This window comes from Oncorhynchus clarkii, chromosome 5, assembly GCF_045791955.1.
Source record: "Oncorhynchus clarkii lewisi isolate Uvic-CL-2024 chromosome 5, UVic_Ocla_1.0, whole genome shotgun sequence".
In the NCBI taxonomy this organism is placed as follows: domain Eukaryota; kingdom Metazoa; phylum Chordata; class Actinopteri; order Salmoniformes; family Salmonidae; genus Oncorhynchus; species Oncorhynchus clarkii.
This window is the reverse complement of record NC_092151.1, coordinates 8083743-8099155: the sequence shown is the minus strand read 5'-3', so window position 1 is coordinate 8099155 and position 15413 is coordinate 8083743. Positions and strand designations below refer to the sequence as shown.

Here is a 15413-nt window from a genome sequence, read left to right as displayed (position 1 = left end):
AATGAGTGAGCGTTCATGTGCAAAGGATTAGCATTTCAATTGTTATAATTATCAATTGTGTGTTGTCTTATCTCAGGCAACCCCCACTTCCCTTTTGTACACCAAGCCGCGATGCCGGTTTATCCCACTAGGGAAACTCCGTTATAATTTCCTTGTAACTATCTACTGTTTGTTTATGCATTTCTGTGAATTACTTAATTAGTAAATAAATGATTTAAGACAATTGATGTTTGGATGACTCATTGTGAAGACTGGGTTTGTGCAGATAACCAACAATTTGCAACATTTGGAATGAGACTAACGTGAGGTAAAGAAGAATTCATTAATCAGAAGACTATATATTAGGAAAATTATAACTTTGTAATCTGAATATTTTCCTTGGTGCCACGACTTCCTAGTTAATTACAGTTACATGATTAATCCGTTTAATCACGTAATACTAATTACAGAGAATCTTTGATAAAAACTAAAAGTCTTCATTTAATGATAGTAAAGACACAACACGTGTCTCTTGATGCAGATTGCGAGGCCAGAGCCACAGAACTCACCTTTGGAAGAGAGCTGCTGAGACGCCGGTTGCTTGCAGCCCACGACAGCCAAAGGGGCTCTGATCCAGAGAGCACAGGCCCAGTGGAAGGGGGCTGCGGTTGTCCAGGCTGTACCCAGGCAGTTGATTGACTAGGACAGTTAGCTGGAGGGGCATCCACAGCCATGGAGGAAACACCCAAGTCCCCGGCAGAAGCAGCTGTTACAGGGGCTCAAAGGGATTTTGAAAGTCTTAAGTCCAGACGCGGGGGAAGAAGGCAGAAGCGCCGAGAATGATTCTTCTTCTTCTTCTTTCTGGTTCCGACACTCATCCATTCACGCTCACCTGGAGTCCAACAATGAGCAGCCATTTACACTCACCTGGAGTCCAACAAGGAGCAGCCATTTACACTCACCTGGAGTCCAACAATGAGCAGCCATTTACACTCACCTGGAGTCCAACAAGGAGCAGCCATTTACACTCACCTGGAGTCCAACAAGGAGCAGCCATTTACACTCACCTGGAGTCCAACAAGGAGCAGCCATTTACACTCACCTGGAGTCCAACAAGGAGCAGCCATTTACATTCACCTGGAGTCCAACAAGGAGCAGCCATTTACACTCACCTGGAGTCCAACAAGGATCAGCCATTTACACTCACCTGGAGTCCAACAAGGAGCAGCCATTTACACTCACCTGGAGTCCAACAAGGAGCAGCCATTTACACTCACCTGGAGTCCAACAAGGAGCAGCCATTTACACTCACCTGGAGTCCAACAAGGAGCAGCCATTTTCTGGTTCAAGCTCGTAGAGGGGTGCAGTGGTGGGAAAGTATCTAGTATATAGTTCAGGAAGGTCCCATTATCATCCTCTTGGATGTTTTGATAGGAAGCATTTAAAGATGCCAATACTCTCATAGAATCCTTATTCCGTAATACATATATTTTTTTATAGCTGCATCAAAAGTTCAATACATTTTTCACAAATGAAGGAGTCCATCAGAACTTTCCCCGTGAAAACTATGAACATGTTGTTATGATGTAAAACATGTTGTTATGAAGTAAAACATGTTGTTATGAAGTAAAACATGTTGTTATGAAGTAAAACATGTTGTTATGAAGTAAAACATGTTGTTATGAAGTAAAACATTTGCTTTGTGTATATCTTGTTTAGTCTCTATTGCCATTGTTGTCCTGGTTTGAAGACGGTTCAGTGAATGGGTACTGTAACTCCATAGTAAGTCAGTAGGGCTAACTGGCTAGTTAGCCACAAAGAATTGGTAGCTACCCATGCAGAATGTACATCTATATTGCATAACATTCGTTTTAGGTCATTTTTTCCTGTTTAACTACCTGGCTAGCTACAATATTACGATTCACATATCTAGCTGATAATTATTAAGTAAAACGTTTGCTTTGTGTATATCTTGTTTCGTCTATTGTTGCCATTGTTCTGGCTGGAAGAAAGTTCAGTAAATGGGTGGGGGGGGGGGGGAAGCGTGACGTAATTCAGTAAGCGGAGTGTGAGTGCTTCTCAAATGTATTGTTTAATGCATTCTCCACACTCTAGTCTTCACGAGAACGTACTCAAGAGAACGTGGTGGGATAATCCACTCGTAGCACGAGAGTGGGGAGCACAGTAGTGTCTCTCTATCTCTGCTTCCTGTTTACTCAGTATGGAATCACCTGAAACACAACAAAAATACTATATATTCACGTTCTTCGACAACAACAAAAAAAAATTAAAAAGTGAGCATTTGGAGACAGTGGTCCGGTAAACAAAACCAAAGCATAGAGTGCTGTCTTACCTTGTCCATAGACTGCTTCTAGGCATGTGTAATACCACTAAAACATATGTAGATGGTGAAAAGTTCAAAAAACATTTGCATCATCAAGGCATGTTTCAAAGTCACTTTTTTGGGAGGGGGCCCAGAACTGTGGATATATATATATATATATATATACTCTATCATTTATCAATTTGAAAGGAATGGGGCAGTCCCATTCCTTTCATATTTTTGATTGAACCAATAGGACAGTAGAGAGGAATAGGAGGGGATTGAGTCAAAGGGCAGTGGACCGGTTTCGAACCGACTCTGGCATATATGGTATCGGGGTCCGTGGCACTAACCACTGGACCTCACAGGCCGTACAATGTGTTTTTTTTATTTATAGAAAGGATAAGTGTTTGTGATATGTTAGGGAGTTTCTCTGTCATCCCGTGTGTTACTAATACTGAATTACTTGTTGTGTGTATGTTCTCTCAGACATAGACGAGTGTGAGCGGGAACCGTCCCTGTGTCGTGGGGGGTCTTGTGAGAACACAGAGGGCAGCTACGAGTGTGTTTGCCCCCAGGGACACCAGCTCACTGTGGACGGGGCAGCGTGCGAGGGTGAGTAAGCAACACTGTAAATGTTAGACCTCAGTACACATGACAAATACTGAACATGTAACAAATACTGAGCAAAAAATAGACAGATCAAATGAACACACAACAGTTAGTGAACATTTTAACTAATGTTTGTTACTTTACAATAATGTGCCAAATCCCAGTCTATATCATAAACATCATGACAAAATACTCAACAACATAGGGTTTTTAACAACAACATGTAGGGTTCTTCTCAACAACATGCAGGGTTCTTCTCATTAGACATGTAGAGTTCTTCTCAGCAAGATGCAGGGTTCTTCTCAACAAGATGCAGGGTTCTTCTCCATAGACATGCAGGGTTCTTCTCATTAGACATGCAGGGTTCTTCTCATTAGACATGTAGAGTTCTTCTCAGCAAGATGCAGGGTTCTTCTCAACAAGATGCAGGGTTCTTCTCCATAGACATGCAGGGTTCTTCTCATTAGACATGCAGGGTTCTTCTCATTAGACATGCAGGGTTCTTCTCATTAGACATGTAGAGTTCTTCTCAGCAAGATGCAGGGTTCTTCTCATTAGACATGTAGAGTTCTTCTCAGCAACATGCAGGGTTCTTCTCATTAGACATGTAGGGTTCTTCTCATTAGACATGCAGGGTTCTTCTCAACAACATGCAGGGTTCTTCTCAGCAACATGCAGGGTTCTTCTCAACAACATGCAGGGTTCTTCTCATTAGACATGTAGGGTTCTTCTCATTAGACATGTAGGGTTTTTCTCCATAGACATGCAGGGTTCTTCTCATTGGACCTGTAGGGTTCTTCTCAACAACATGCAGGGTTCTTCTCAACAAGATGCAGGGTTCTTCTCATTAAACATGCAGGGTTCTTCTCAACAAGATGCAGGGTTCTTCTCAACAACATGCAGGGTTCTTCTCAACAAGATGCAGGGTTCTTCTCAACAACATGCAGGGTTCTTCTCAACAAGATGCAGGGTTCTTCTCAACAACATGTAGGGTTCTTCTCAACAAGATGCAGGGTTCTTCTCATTAAACATGCAGGGTTCTTCTCAACAAGATGCAGGGTTCTTCTCAACAACATGCAGGGTTCTTCTCAACAAGATGCAGGGTTCTTCTCAACAACATGCAGGGTTCTTCTCAACAAGATGCAGGGTTCTTCTCAACAACATGTAGGGTTCTTCTCAACAAGATGCAGGGTTCTTCTCATTAAACATGCAGGGTTCTTCTCAACAACATGCAGGGTTCTTCTCCATAGACATGCAGGGTTCTTCTCAACAACATGCAGGGTTCTTCTCATTAGACATGTAGGGTTCTTCTCCATAGACATGCAGGGTTCTTCTCATTGGACCTGTAGGGTTATAATCAGTGGTTGGAACCAAAATAAATTTCCAATCGTTTCGTTCTAAACAGATCCACAATTTTCTTTGTTCCATTACACTGTTGCGACCAGCAAAATAAAGTTCAGAACCCCAAAAATATGACCAGCTCATTAAACTACTTCACCATTCAGTGCCGACAGAGCAGGCAAGCCATCAGAACGGGATAAGACCCAGGTGCAGACAGCTAGAGTCACAGATGTTTATTGACCCAAACACGGGGCAGGCAAAAGACAGGCAGAGGTTAAAGGCAGGCAGAGGTCCGTAATCCTGGGCAGAGTCAGTAAGGTACAGAACGGCAGGCAGGCTTGGGGTCAGGGCAAACAGAATGGTCAGAACTGGCGAAACTAGGAAACAGAACTTGAGAAAGCAGGGAGACTGAAAAACAACCTGGAAAAGACCTGACAAGACGAACTGACAACAGACAGAGAACACAGGTATAAATACACTGGGGATAATGAGGAAGATGAGTGACACCTGGAGGGGGGGTGGAGACAAGCACAAAGACAGGTGAAACAGATCAGGGTGTGACACAAGCTAGTTTTTTTACGTGCGCGATGGACAGACAGGCGTAGCCTATGGCGCAAGATGCAACTGACATTTTTCTCTTGGGGAGAGAGCGAGAGAGGGTTGAGGAGGAGGCTTGAAGCGTTGGGTATCTTGTTATGACATGCATTATCTGAATTAGGCCCACATAATTATATCTACAGAGGTACGGCTTCTATGGAGAAACTTTGAATGTCTTTGAACTTCAGAGTTGACTTAACGTTGGACCAGAGAAGCTAGTTTAGTTAACAAAGCTTGTGTGTGCAGAGCGGCACCAGAATTAAAAACACATCTTGGTTTTTTGTAGTTAATAAATCCATCGTCAAATGTGATAATTATACCTATAGTATCCTTAACTAGCATTGAAAAGGTAATCCATTCTTCTCTAGCCAATTAAATAATGTCTCTTCCTATCTTCTGAATCAAGCTTGTACGGTCAGTACAGTAGCCTCTGCCTGGGAGGGGGGAGGGGCAGGTCGCCTAGACACACACTGGCAAAGCGCAGGGTTCTCCTCAACAACATCTAGGGTTCTTCTCATTAGACATGTAGGGTTCTTCTCATTAGACATGGTGGGTTCTTGTTTTTGTCACATTTTTCAGAAAAAAATGTCATCTAGAGAAAGAAATTGACAAAATATCAACAATTTCCTATGTATAAGTGGAGAACACATCTGTGGATAGCCACACACATTTAGGTAAAAACAGATGTTTCTGAAGCTGAGAAAAATGTTGGCTATTGGGAAGATTCTGACTTTTGGAAAATGGCAGTTAAAGACCAAGACACAGAATTCAGACTATCAAACACCAAACACCTATTTAAATCAAATCCTCATCTCTTCAAAGTAAGTTACTACACATAGTCCAGACTCCAGTTTGTAACATTATCTATAAAATGGGCCTTTAAATGATGTGTGATTCAATGTAGTGAGCTTCGAAATTATGAATGTAAGTCCATTTAAAAGGGGTTACAATTCATGACATTTTGATGACTGTAACGGTTCTCTTTAGGTGAAGGAGAGGCGGACCAAAACGCAGCGTGGTGGTTATTCATGTTTTTTAATAAAGACACTAGACATGAATAAACTAACAAAAACAATAAACGTGGAAAACCAAAAACAGCCCTATCTGGTGCAAAACACAGAGACAGGAAACACACAGTGAAACCCAGGCTACCTAAATATGGTTCCCAATCAGAGACAATGACTAACACCTGCCTCTGATTGAGAACCAGATCAGGCCAGACATAGAAATAGACAAACAAGACATCCAACATAGAATGCCCACTCAGATCACACCCTGACCAACCAAAACATAGAAACATACAAAGCAAACTATGGTCAGGGTGTGACAATGACGGTAGTATGATAAACAAACAAAAATATAAATTGACATCAACTTTTTGACATTCTTATTTTCATTTTTGAAAATACTAATATAATATATATAATATAATAATACATGTAATTTTATCCTGTGGTGCCTGGCCTTAAATGATATATAGCCATTGATTATTTAAGGATATAACTAATTAATGCCCAAAGAGCTTAGTTCAACTGACGTACCCCATCAGAACCCAAAATATTATATTGTTTTACTCCATTGTTTGTTATCAATGTAATTGTTAACAAACACTGTATAGCTTCAACACATGGTTAAAGCTATAATTTTGATACAATGAATCGGTCGGTCCTTGCCTCCTTAGCTCCCACTATGAATTTATGACTGGTTACATTTCTTGAGCCCCATCCATCAGTTGTTTACCCCTCAAAAATGGTGGGGTGCCCACTTTGTCGTTGTTTGAATCACAGAGTTCCCCTTTAAGGCCCCATCAAATGTTGTCATTCACCTCTAGTTCCTTCTGAGTAGGTTATGTACAGTGTTACTAGGTCATTGCATTGCCAGGTCATAAGGCTAATCACCTGATCATCTTGTTTTTCTTTTGTGGCATTTATATTAGCGGACATTTTTCCCACCGCTCGCTCTCTTATCTTCTCAAATTGTCCTTTTCTTAACACAAATATTGATACAGTACAATGTAAACCCTTTCAATGAAGATTCTCCGTTGCGCATACTGTTTAACCCAGAATTAAGCTTAATCGGTGTGTGGGAAATCGACACTACAAAAATAAATGTCCTCTCACTGTCAACTGAGTTTATTTTCAGCAAACATAGCATGTATAAATATTTGTATGAACATAACAAGATTCAACAACTGAGACATAAACTGAACAAGTTCCACAAACATGTGACTAACAGAAATGGAATAATGTGTTCCTGAACAAAGGGGGGGTCAAAATCAAAAGTGACAGTCAGTATCTGGTGTGGCCACCAGCTGCATTAAGTACTGCAGTTTATCTCCTTCTCATGGACTGCACCAGCTTTGCCAGTTCTTGCTGTGAGATGTTACCCCACTCTTCCACCAAGGCACCTGCAAGTTCCCGGACATTTCTGGGGGTAGTGGCTCTTGCCCTCACCCTTCGATCCAACAGGTCCCAGACGTGCTCAATGGGATTGAGATCCGGGCTCTTCGCTGGCCATGACAGAACACTGACATTCCTGTCTTGCAGGAAGTCATGCACAGAACGAGCAGTATGGCTGGTGGCATTGTCATGCTGGAGGGTCATGTCAGGATGAGCCTGCAGGAAGGGTACCACATGAGGGAGGAGGATGTCTTCCCTGTAACACACAGCGTTGAGATTGCTTGCAATGACAACAAGCTCAGTCCGATGATGCTGTGACACACCGCCCCAGACCATGACGGAACCTCTACCTCCAAATCGATCCCGCTCCAGAGTACAGGCCTCGGTGTAACGTTCATTACGTCATTGATAAACGCTAATCTGACCATCACCCCTAGTGAGACAAAAGCGCGACTCGTCAGAGAAGAGCACTTTTTGCCAGTCCTGTCTGGTCCAGCTACGGTGGGTTTGTGCCCGTAGGCAACGTTGTTGCTGGTGATGTCTGGTGAGGACCCGCCTTACAACAGGCCTACAAGCCCTCAGTCCAGCCTCTCAGCCTATTGCGGACAGTCTGAGCACTGATGGAGGGAATGTGCGTTCCTGGTGTAACTCGGACAGTTGTTGTTGCCGTCCTGTACAGGGTCCTGAAAAGGGACGTTTCTTTTTTTGCTGAGTTTATTTGGATATATTTATTTACATTTTGAGTAATTTAGCATGTGTTCACGAATGTTATCTTACACAGATTACAACGAGTGCGAGCAGAGCGTCAGCTTGTGTCGGAACGGCCAGTGTGTGAATGTGGCCGGTACCTACCACTGCTCATGTGACTCTGGTTACCAAGCAACTCCTGACAGACAGAGCTGCATAGGTATGGTCATTAAACTCTACCTTACAACATAAAAGATGAGTCATATGTTATGTATGATGTCATGCTACGTGCCATTTACTCAGGTTTACATGTTCTAAAGTTCTGTTTTTCTTTTGTACTCTTGAGAAATCAATCTTAGAGCTATTGCATTCAATAACATGCTAGCTATTTATTACATTCAATAACATGCTAGCTATTTATTGCATTCAATAACATGCTAGCTATTTTATAACATTCAATAACATGCTAGCTATTTATTACATTCAATAACATGCTAGCTATTTATTGCATTCAATAACATGCTAGCTATTTATTACATTCAATAACATGCTAGCTATTTATTACATTCAATAACATGCTAGCTATTTATTACATTCAATAACATGCTAGCTATTTATTACATTCAATAACATGCTAGCTATTTATTACATTCAATAACACGCTAGCTATTTATTACATTCAATAACATGCTAGCTATTTATTACATTCAATAACATGCTAGCTATTTATTACATTCAATAACATGCTAGCTATTTATTACATGCAATAACATGCTAGCTATTTATTACATTCAATAACATGCTAGCTATTTATTACATTCAATAACATGCTAGCTATTTATTACATTCAATAACATGCTAGCTATTTATTACATTCAATAACATGCTAGCTATTTATTACATTCAATAACATGCTAGCTATTTATTACATTCAATAACATGCTAGCTATTTATTACATTCAATAACATGCTAGCTATTTATTGCATTCAATAACATGCTAGCTATTTTATAACATTCAATAACATGCTAGCTATTTATTACATTCAATAACATGCTAGCTATTTATTACATTCAATAACATGCTAGATATTTATTACATTCAATAACATGCTAGCTATTTATTACATTCAATAACACGCTAGCTATTTATTACATTCAATAACATGCTAGCTATTTATTACATTCAATAACATGCTAGCTATTTATTACATTCAATAACATGCTAGCTATTTATTACATTCAATAACATTCTAGCTAACATGTCATGCTAGATATGTATTACATTCAATAACATGCTAGCTAACATGTCATGCTAGCTATTTATTACATTCAATAACATGCTAGCTAACATGTCATGCTAGCTATTTATTACATTCAATAACATGCTAGCTAACATGTTATGCTAGCTATTTATTACATTCAATAACATGCTAGTTAACATGTCATGCTAGCTATTTATTACATTCAATAACATGCTAGCTAACATGTTATGCTAGCTATTTATTACATTCAATACCATGCTAGCTAACATGTTATGCTAGCTATTTATTACATTCAATAACATGCTAGCTAACATGTCATGCTAGCTATTTATTACATTACATTGTGGGAAATTACTTTTATTTTGTATTGCTTCACATACAATAAAAAATGACACCTGTGAGAGGGTAGATAAGTTGTTTCACCTGTTTCCGTAAGTTGTTCCTAACCTGTTTCCTTTGTTGTTCCTAGCCTGTTTTCCTTCGTTTTCATTCAATAAGACCAACTGTGTGTGTGTTTTTTTCAGATATTGATGAGTGTACCATTGAGAATGGCGGCTGTGACCTGCACTGCACCAACTCAGAGGGGAGTTATACGTGTAGCTGCAACAATGGCTATGCACTGATGACAGACGAGAGAAGCTGTTCTGGTAAACACATCCTTTCAATTCTCATCTACTCTAAACAGTCTGTACTACCTGGTTACTATATACAGTCTGTACTACCTGGTTACTCTAAACAGTCTGTACTATCTGGTTACTATATACAGTCTGTACTACCTGGTTACTATATACAGTCTGTACTACCTGGTTACTATATACAGTTTGTACTACCTGGTTACTCTATACAGTAAGTGAGTAAAATACCTGGTTACTCTATACAGTATATAATACCTGGTTACTATATACAGTATATAATACCTGGTTACTAAATACAGTATATAATACCTGGTTACTCTATACAGTATGTGAGTAAATTACCTGGTTACTCTATACAGTTTATACTACCTGGTTACTATATACAGTCTATAATATCTGGTTACTATATACAGTATATAATACCTGGTTACTAAATACAGTATATAATACCTGGTTACTCTATACAGTATGTGAGTAAATTACCTGGTTACTCTATACAGTTTATACTACCTGGTTACTATATACAGTATATAATACCTGGTTACTCTATACAGTATGTGAGTAAACTACCTGGTTACTCTATACAGTTTATACTACCTGGTTACTCTATACAGTATATAATACCTGGTTACTCTATACAGTATATAATACCTGGTTACTCTATACAGTATATAATACCTGGTTACTCTATACAGTATATAATACCTGGTTACTCTATACAGTATATAATATCTGGTTACTCTATATAGTATATAATACCGTGTTACTCTATACAGTATATAATACCTGGTTACTCTATACAGTATATAATACCTGGTTACTCTATACAGTATATCATACCTGGTTACTCTATACAGTATATAATATCTGGTTACTCTATATAGTATATAATACCTTGTTACTCTATACAGTATATAATACCTGGTTACTCTATACAGTATATAATACCTGGTTACTCTATACAGTATATCATACCTGGTTACTCTATACAGTCTATAATACCTGGTTACTCTATACAGTATATAATACCTGGTTACTCTATACAGTATGTGAGTAAATTACCTGGTTACTCTATACAGTTTATACTACCTGGTTACTATATACAGTATATAATACCTGGTTACTCTATACAGTTTATACTACCTGGTTACTCTATACAGTATATAATACCTGGTTACTCTATACAGTATATAATACCTGGTTACTAAATACAGTATATAATACCTGGTTACTCTATACAGTATGTGAGTAAATTACCTGGTTACTCTATACAGTTTATACTACCTGGTTACTATATACAGTATATAATACCTGGTTACTCTATACAGTTTATACTACCTGGTTACTCTATACAGTATATAATACCTGGTTACTCTATACAGTATATAATACCTGGTTACTCTATACAGTATATAATACCTGGTTACTCTATACAGTATATAATACCTGGTTACTCTATACAGTATATAATACCTGGTTACTCTATACAGTATATAATACCTGGTTACTCTATACAGTATGTAATACCTTGTTACTCTATACAGTATATAATACCTGGTTACTCTATACAGTATATAATACCTGGTTACTCTATACAGTATATCATACCTGGTTACTCTATACAGTCTATAATACCTGGTTACTCTATACAGTATGTGAGTAAATTACCTGGTTACTCTATACAGTTTATACTACCTGGTTACTATATACAGTCTATAATATCTGGTTACTATATACAGTATATAATACCTGGTTACTAAATACAGTATATAATACCTGGTTACTCTATACAGTATGTGAGTAAATTACCTGGTTACTCTATACAGTATATACTACCTGGTTACTATATACAGTATATAATACCTGGTTACTAAATACAGTATATAATACCTGGTTACTCTATACAGTATGTGAGTAAATTACCTGGTTACTCTATACAGTTTATACTACCTGGTAACTATATACAGTATATAATACCTGGTTACTCTATACAGTATGTGAGTAAACTACCTGGTTACTCTATACAGTTTATACTACCTGGTTACTCTATACAGTATATAATACCTGGTTACTCTATACAGTATATAATACCTGGTTACTCTATACAGTATATAATACCTGGTTACTCTATACAGTATATAATACCTGGTTACTCTATACAGTATATAATATCTGGTTACTCTATATAGTATATAATACCTTGTTACTCTATACAGTATATAATACCTGGTTACTCTATACAGTATATAATACCTGGTTACTCTATACAGTATATCATACCTGGTTACTCTATACAGTCTATAATACCTGGTTACTCTATCCAGTATATAATACCTGGTTACTCTATACAGTATGTGAGTAAATTACCTGGTTACTCTATACAGTTTATACTACCTGGTTACTATATACAGTCTATAATATATGGTTACTATATACAGTATATAATACCTGGTTACTAAATACAGTATATAATACCTGGTTACTCTATACAGTATGTGAGTAAATTACCTGGTTACTCTATACAGTTTATACTACCTGGTTACTATATACAGTATATAATACCTGGTTACTCTATACAGTTTATACTACCTGGTTACTCTATACAGTATATAATACCTGGTTACTCTATACAGTATATAATACCTGGTTACTCTATACAGTATATAATACCTGGTTACTCTATACAGTATATAATACCTGGTTACTCTATACAGTATATAATACCTGGTTACTCTATACAGTATGTAATACCTTGTTACTCTATACAGTATATAATACCTGGTTACTCTATACAGTATATAATACCTGGTTACTCTATACAGTATATCATACCTGGTTACTCTATACAGTCTATAATACCTGGTTACTCTATACAGTATGTGAGTAAATTACCTGGTTACTCTATACAGTTTATACTACCTGGTTACTATATACAGTCTATAATATCTGGTTACTGTATACAGTATATAATACCTGGTTACTAAATACAGTATATAATACCTGGTTACTCTATACAGTATGTGAGTAAATTACCTGGTTACTCTATACAGTTTATACTACCTGGTTACTATATACAGTATATAAAACCTGGTTACTCTATACAGTTTATACTACCTGGTTACTCTATACAGTATATAATACCTGGTTACTCTATACAGTATATAATACCTGGTTACTCTATACAGTATATAATACCTGGTTACTCTATACAGTATATAATACCTGGTTACTCTATACAGTATATAATACCTGGTTACTCTATACAGTATATAATACCTGGTTACTCTATACAGTATATAATACCTGGTTACTCTATACAGTATATAATACCTGGTTACTCTATACAGTATATAATATCTGGTTACTCTATATAGTATATAATACCTTGTTACTCTATACAGTATATAATACCTGGTTACTCTATACAGTATATAATACCTGGTTACTCTATACAGTATATAATACCTGGTTACTCTATACAGTATATAATCCCTGGTTACTATATACAGTATATAATACCTGGTTACTCTATACAGTATATAATACCTGGTTACTCTATACAGTATATAATACCTGGTTACTCTATACAGTATATAATACCTGGTTACTCTATACAGTATATAATACCTGGTTACTATATACAGTATATAATACCTGGTTACTAAATACAGTATATAATACCTGGTTACTCTATACAGTATATTATACCTGGTTACTCTATACAGTATATAATACCTGGTTACTCTATACAGTATATAATACCTGGTTACTATATACAGTATATAATACCTGGTTACTCTATACAGTATATAATTCCTGGTTACTCTATACAGTATATAATACCTGGTTACTCTATACAGTATATAATACCTGGTTACTCTATACAGTATATAATACCTGGTTACTCTATACAGTATATAATACCTGGTTACTCTATACAGTATGTGAGTAAATTACCTGGTTACTCTATACAGTTTATACTACCTGGTTACTATATACAGTCTATAATATCTGGTTACTATATACAGTATATAATACCTGGTTACTAAATACAGTATATAATACCTGGTTACTCTATACAGTATGTGAGTAAATTACCTGGTTACTCTATACAGTTTATACTACCTGGTTACTATATACAGTATATAATACCTGGTTACTCTATACAGTATGTGAGTAAACTACCTGGTTACTCTATACAGTTTATACTACCTGGTTACTCTATACAGTATATAATACCTGGTTACTCTATACAGTATATAATACCTGGTTACTCTATACAGTATATAATACCTGGTTACTCTATACAGTATATAATACCTGGTTACTCTATACAGTATATAATATCTGGTTACTCTATATAGTATATACTACCTTGTTACTCTATACAGTATATAATACCTGGTTACTCTATACAGTATATAATACCTGGTTTGGTTACTCTATACAGTATATAATACCTGGTTACTCTATACAGTATATAATACCTGGTTACTCTATACAGTATATAATACCTGGTTACTCTATACAGTATATAATACCTGGTTACTCTATACAGTATATAATACCTGGTTACTCTATACAGTATATAATACCTGGTTACTCTATACAGTATATAATACCTGGTTACTATATACAGTATATAATACCTGGTTACTAAATACAGTATATAATACCTGGTTACTCTATACAGTATATAATACCTGGTTACTCTATACAATATATAATACCTGGTTACTATATACAGTATATAATACCTGGTTACTAAATACAGTATATAATACCTGGTTACTCTATACAGTATATAATACCTGGTTACTCTATACAGTATATAATACCTGGTTACTCTATACAGTATATAATACCTGGTTACTCTATACAGTATATAATACCTGGTTACTCTATACAGTATATAATACCTGGTTACTCTATACAGTATATAATACCTGGTTACTAAATACAGTATATAATACCTGGTTACTCTATACAGTATATAATACCTGGTTACTCTATACAGTATATAATACCTGGTTACTCTATACAGTATATAATACCTGGTTACTCTATACAGTATATAATACCTGCTTACTCTATACAGTATAGAATACCTGGTTACTCTATACAGTATATAATACCTGGTTACTCTATACAGTATATAATACCTGGTTACTCTATACAGTATATAATACCTGGTTACTATATACAGTATATAATACCTGGTTACTATATACAGTATATAATACCTGGTTACTATATACAGTATATAATACCTGGTTACTATATACAGTATATAATACCTGGTTACTCTATACAGTATATAATACCTGGTTACTCTATACAGTATATAATACCTGGTTACTAAATACAGTATATAATACCTGGTTACTCTATACAGTATATAATACCTGGTTACTATATACAGTATGTGAGTAAAATACCTGGTTACTTAATTTGTCAAATTCCATTCATAAAGTTCAAACGGAATTGACTCCACTGTTAAAGACAACATTTCAAAATAAGGGCATAATGCAATCCCACCACTTCTATAACCCTAGCTCTCTGTATGATATATTCATT

At 36.6% G+C, this 15413-nt stretch overlaps 1 protein-coding gene across 1 annotated transcript in view; it reads left to right on the top strand.

The window, feature by feature from the left end:
* LOC139408287 (fibrillin 2a) overlaps positions 1–15413 on the top strand; it is a 231743-nt gene that overhangs the window by 122254 nt on the left and 94076 nt on the right. Inside the window, exons 27-29 of the mRNA XM_071151997.1 lie at positions 2792–2917; positions 8033–8158; positions 9726–9848. Of these exons, the coding sequence (XP_071008098.1) occupies positions 2792–2917; positions 8033–8158; positions 9726–9848 (375 nt within the window). The remainder of the gene's footprint in view (positions 1–2791; positions 2918–8032; positions 8159–9725; positions 9849–15413) is intronic.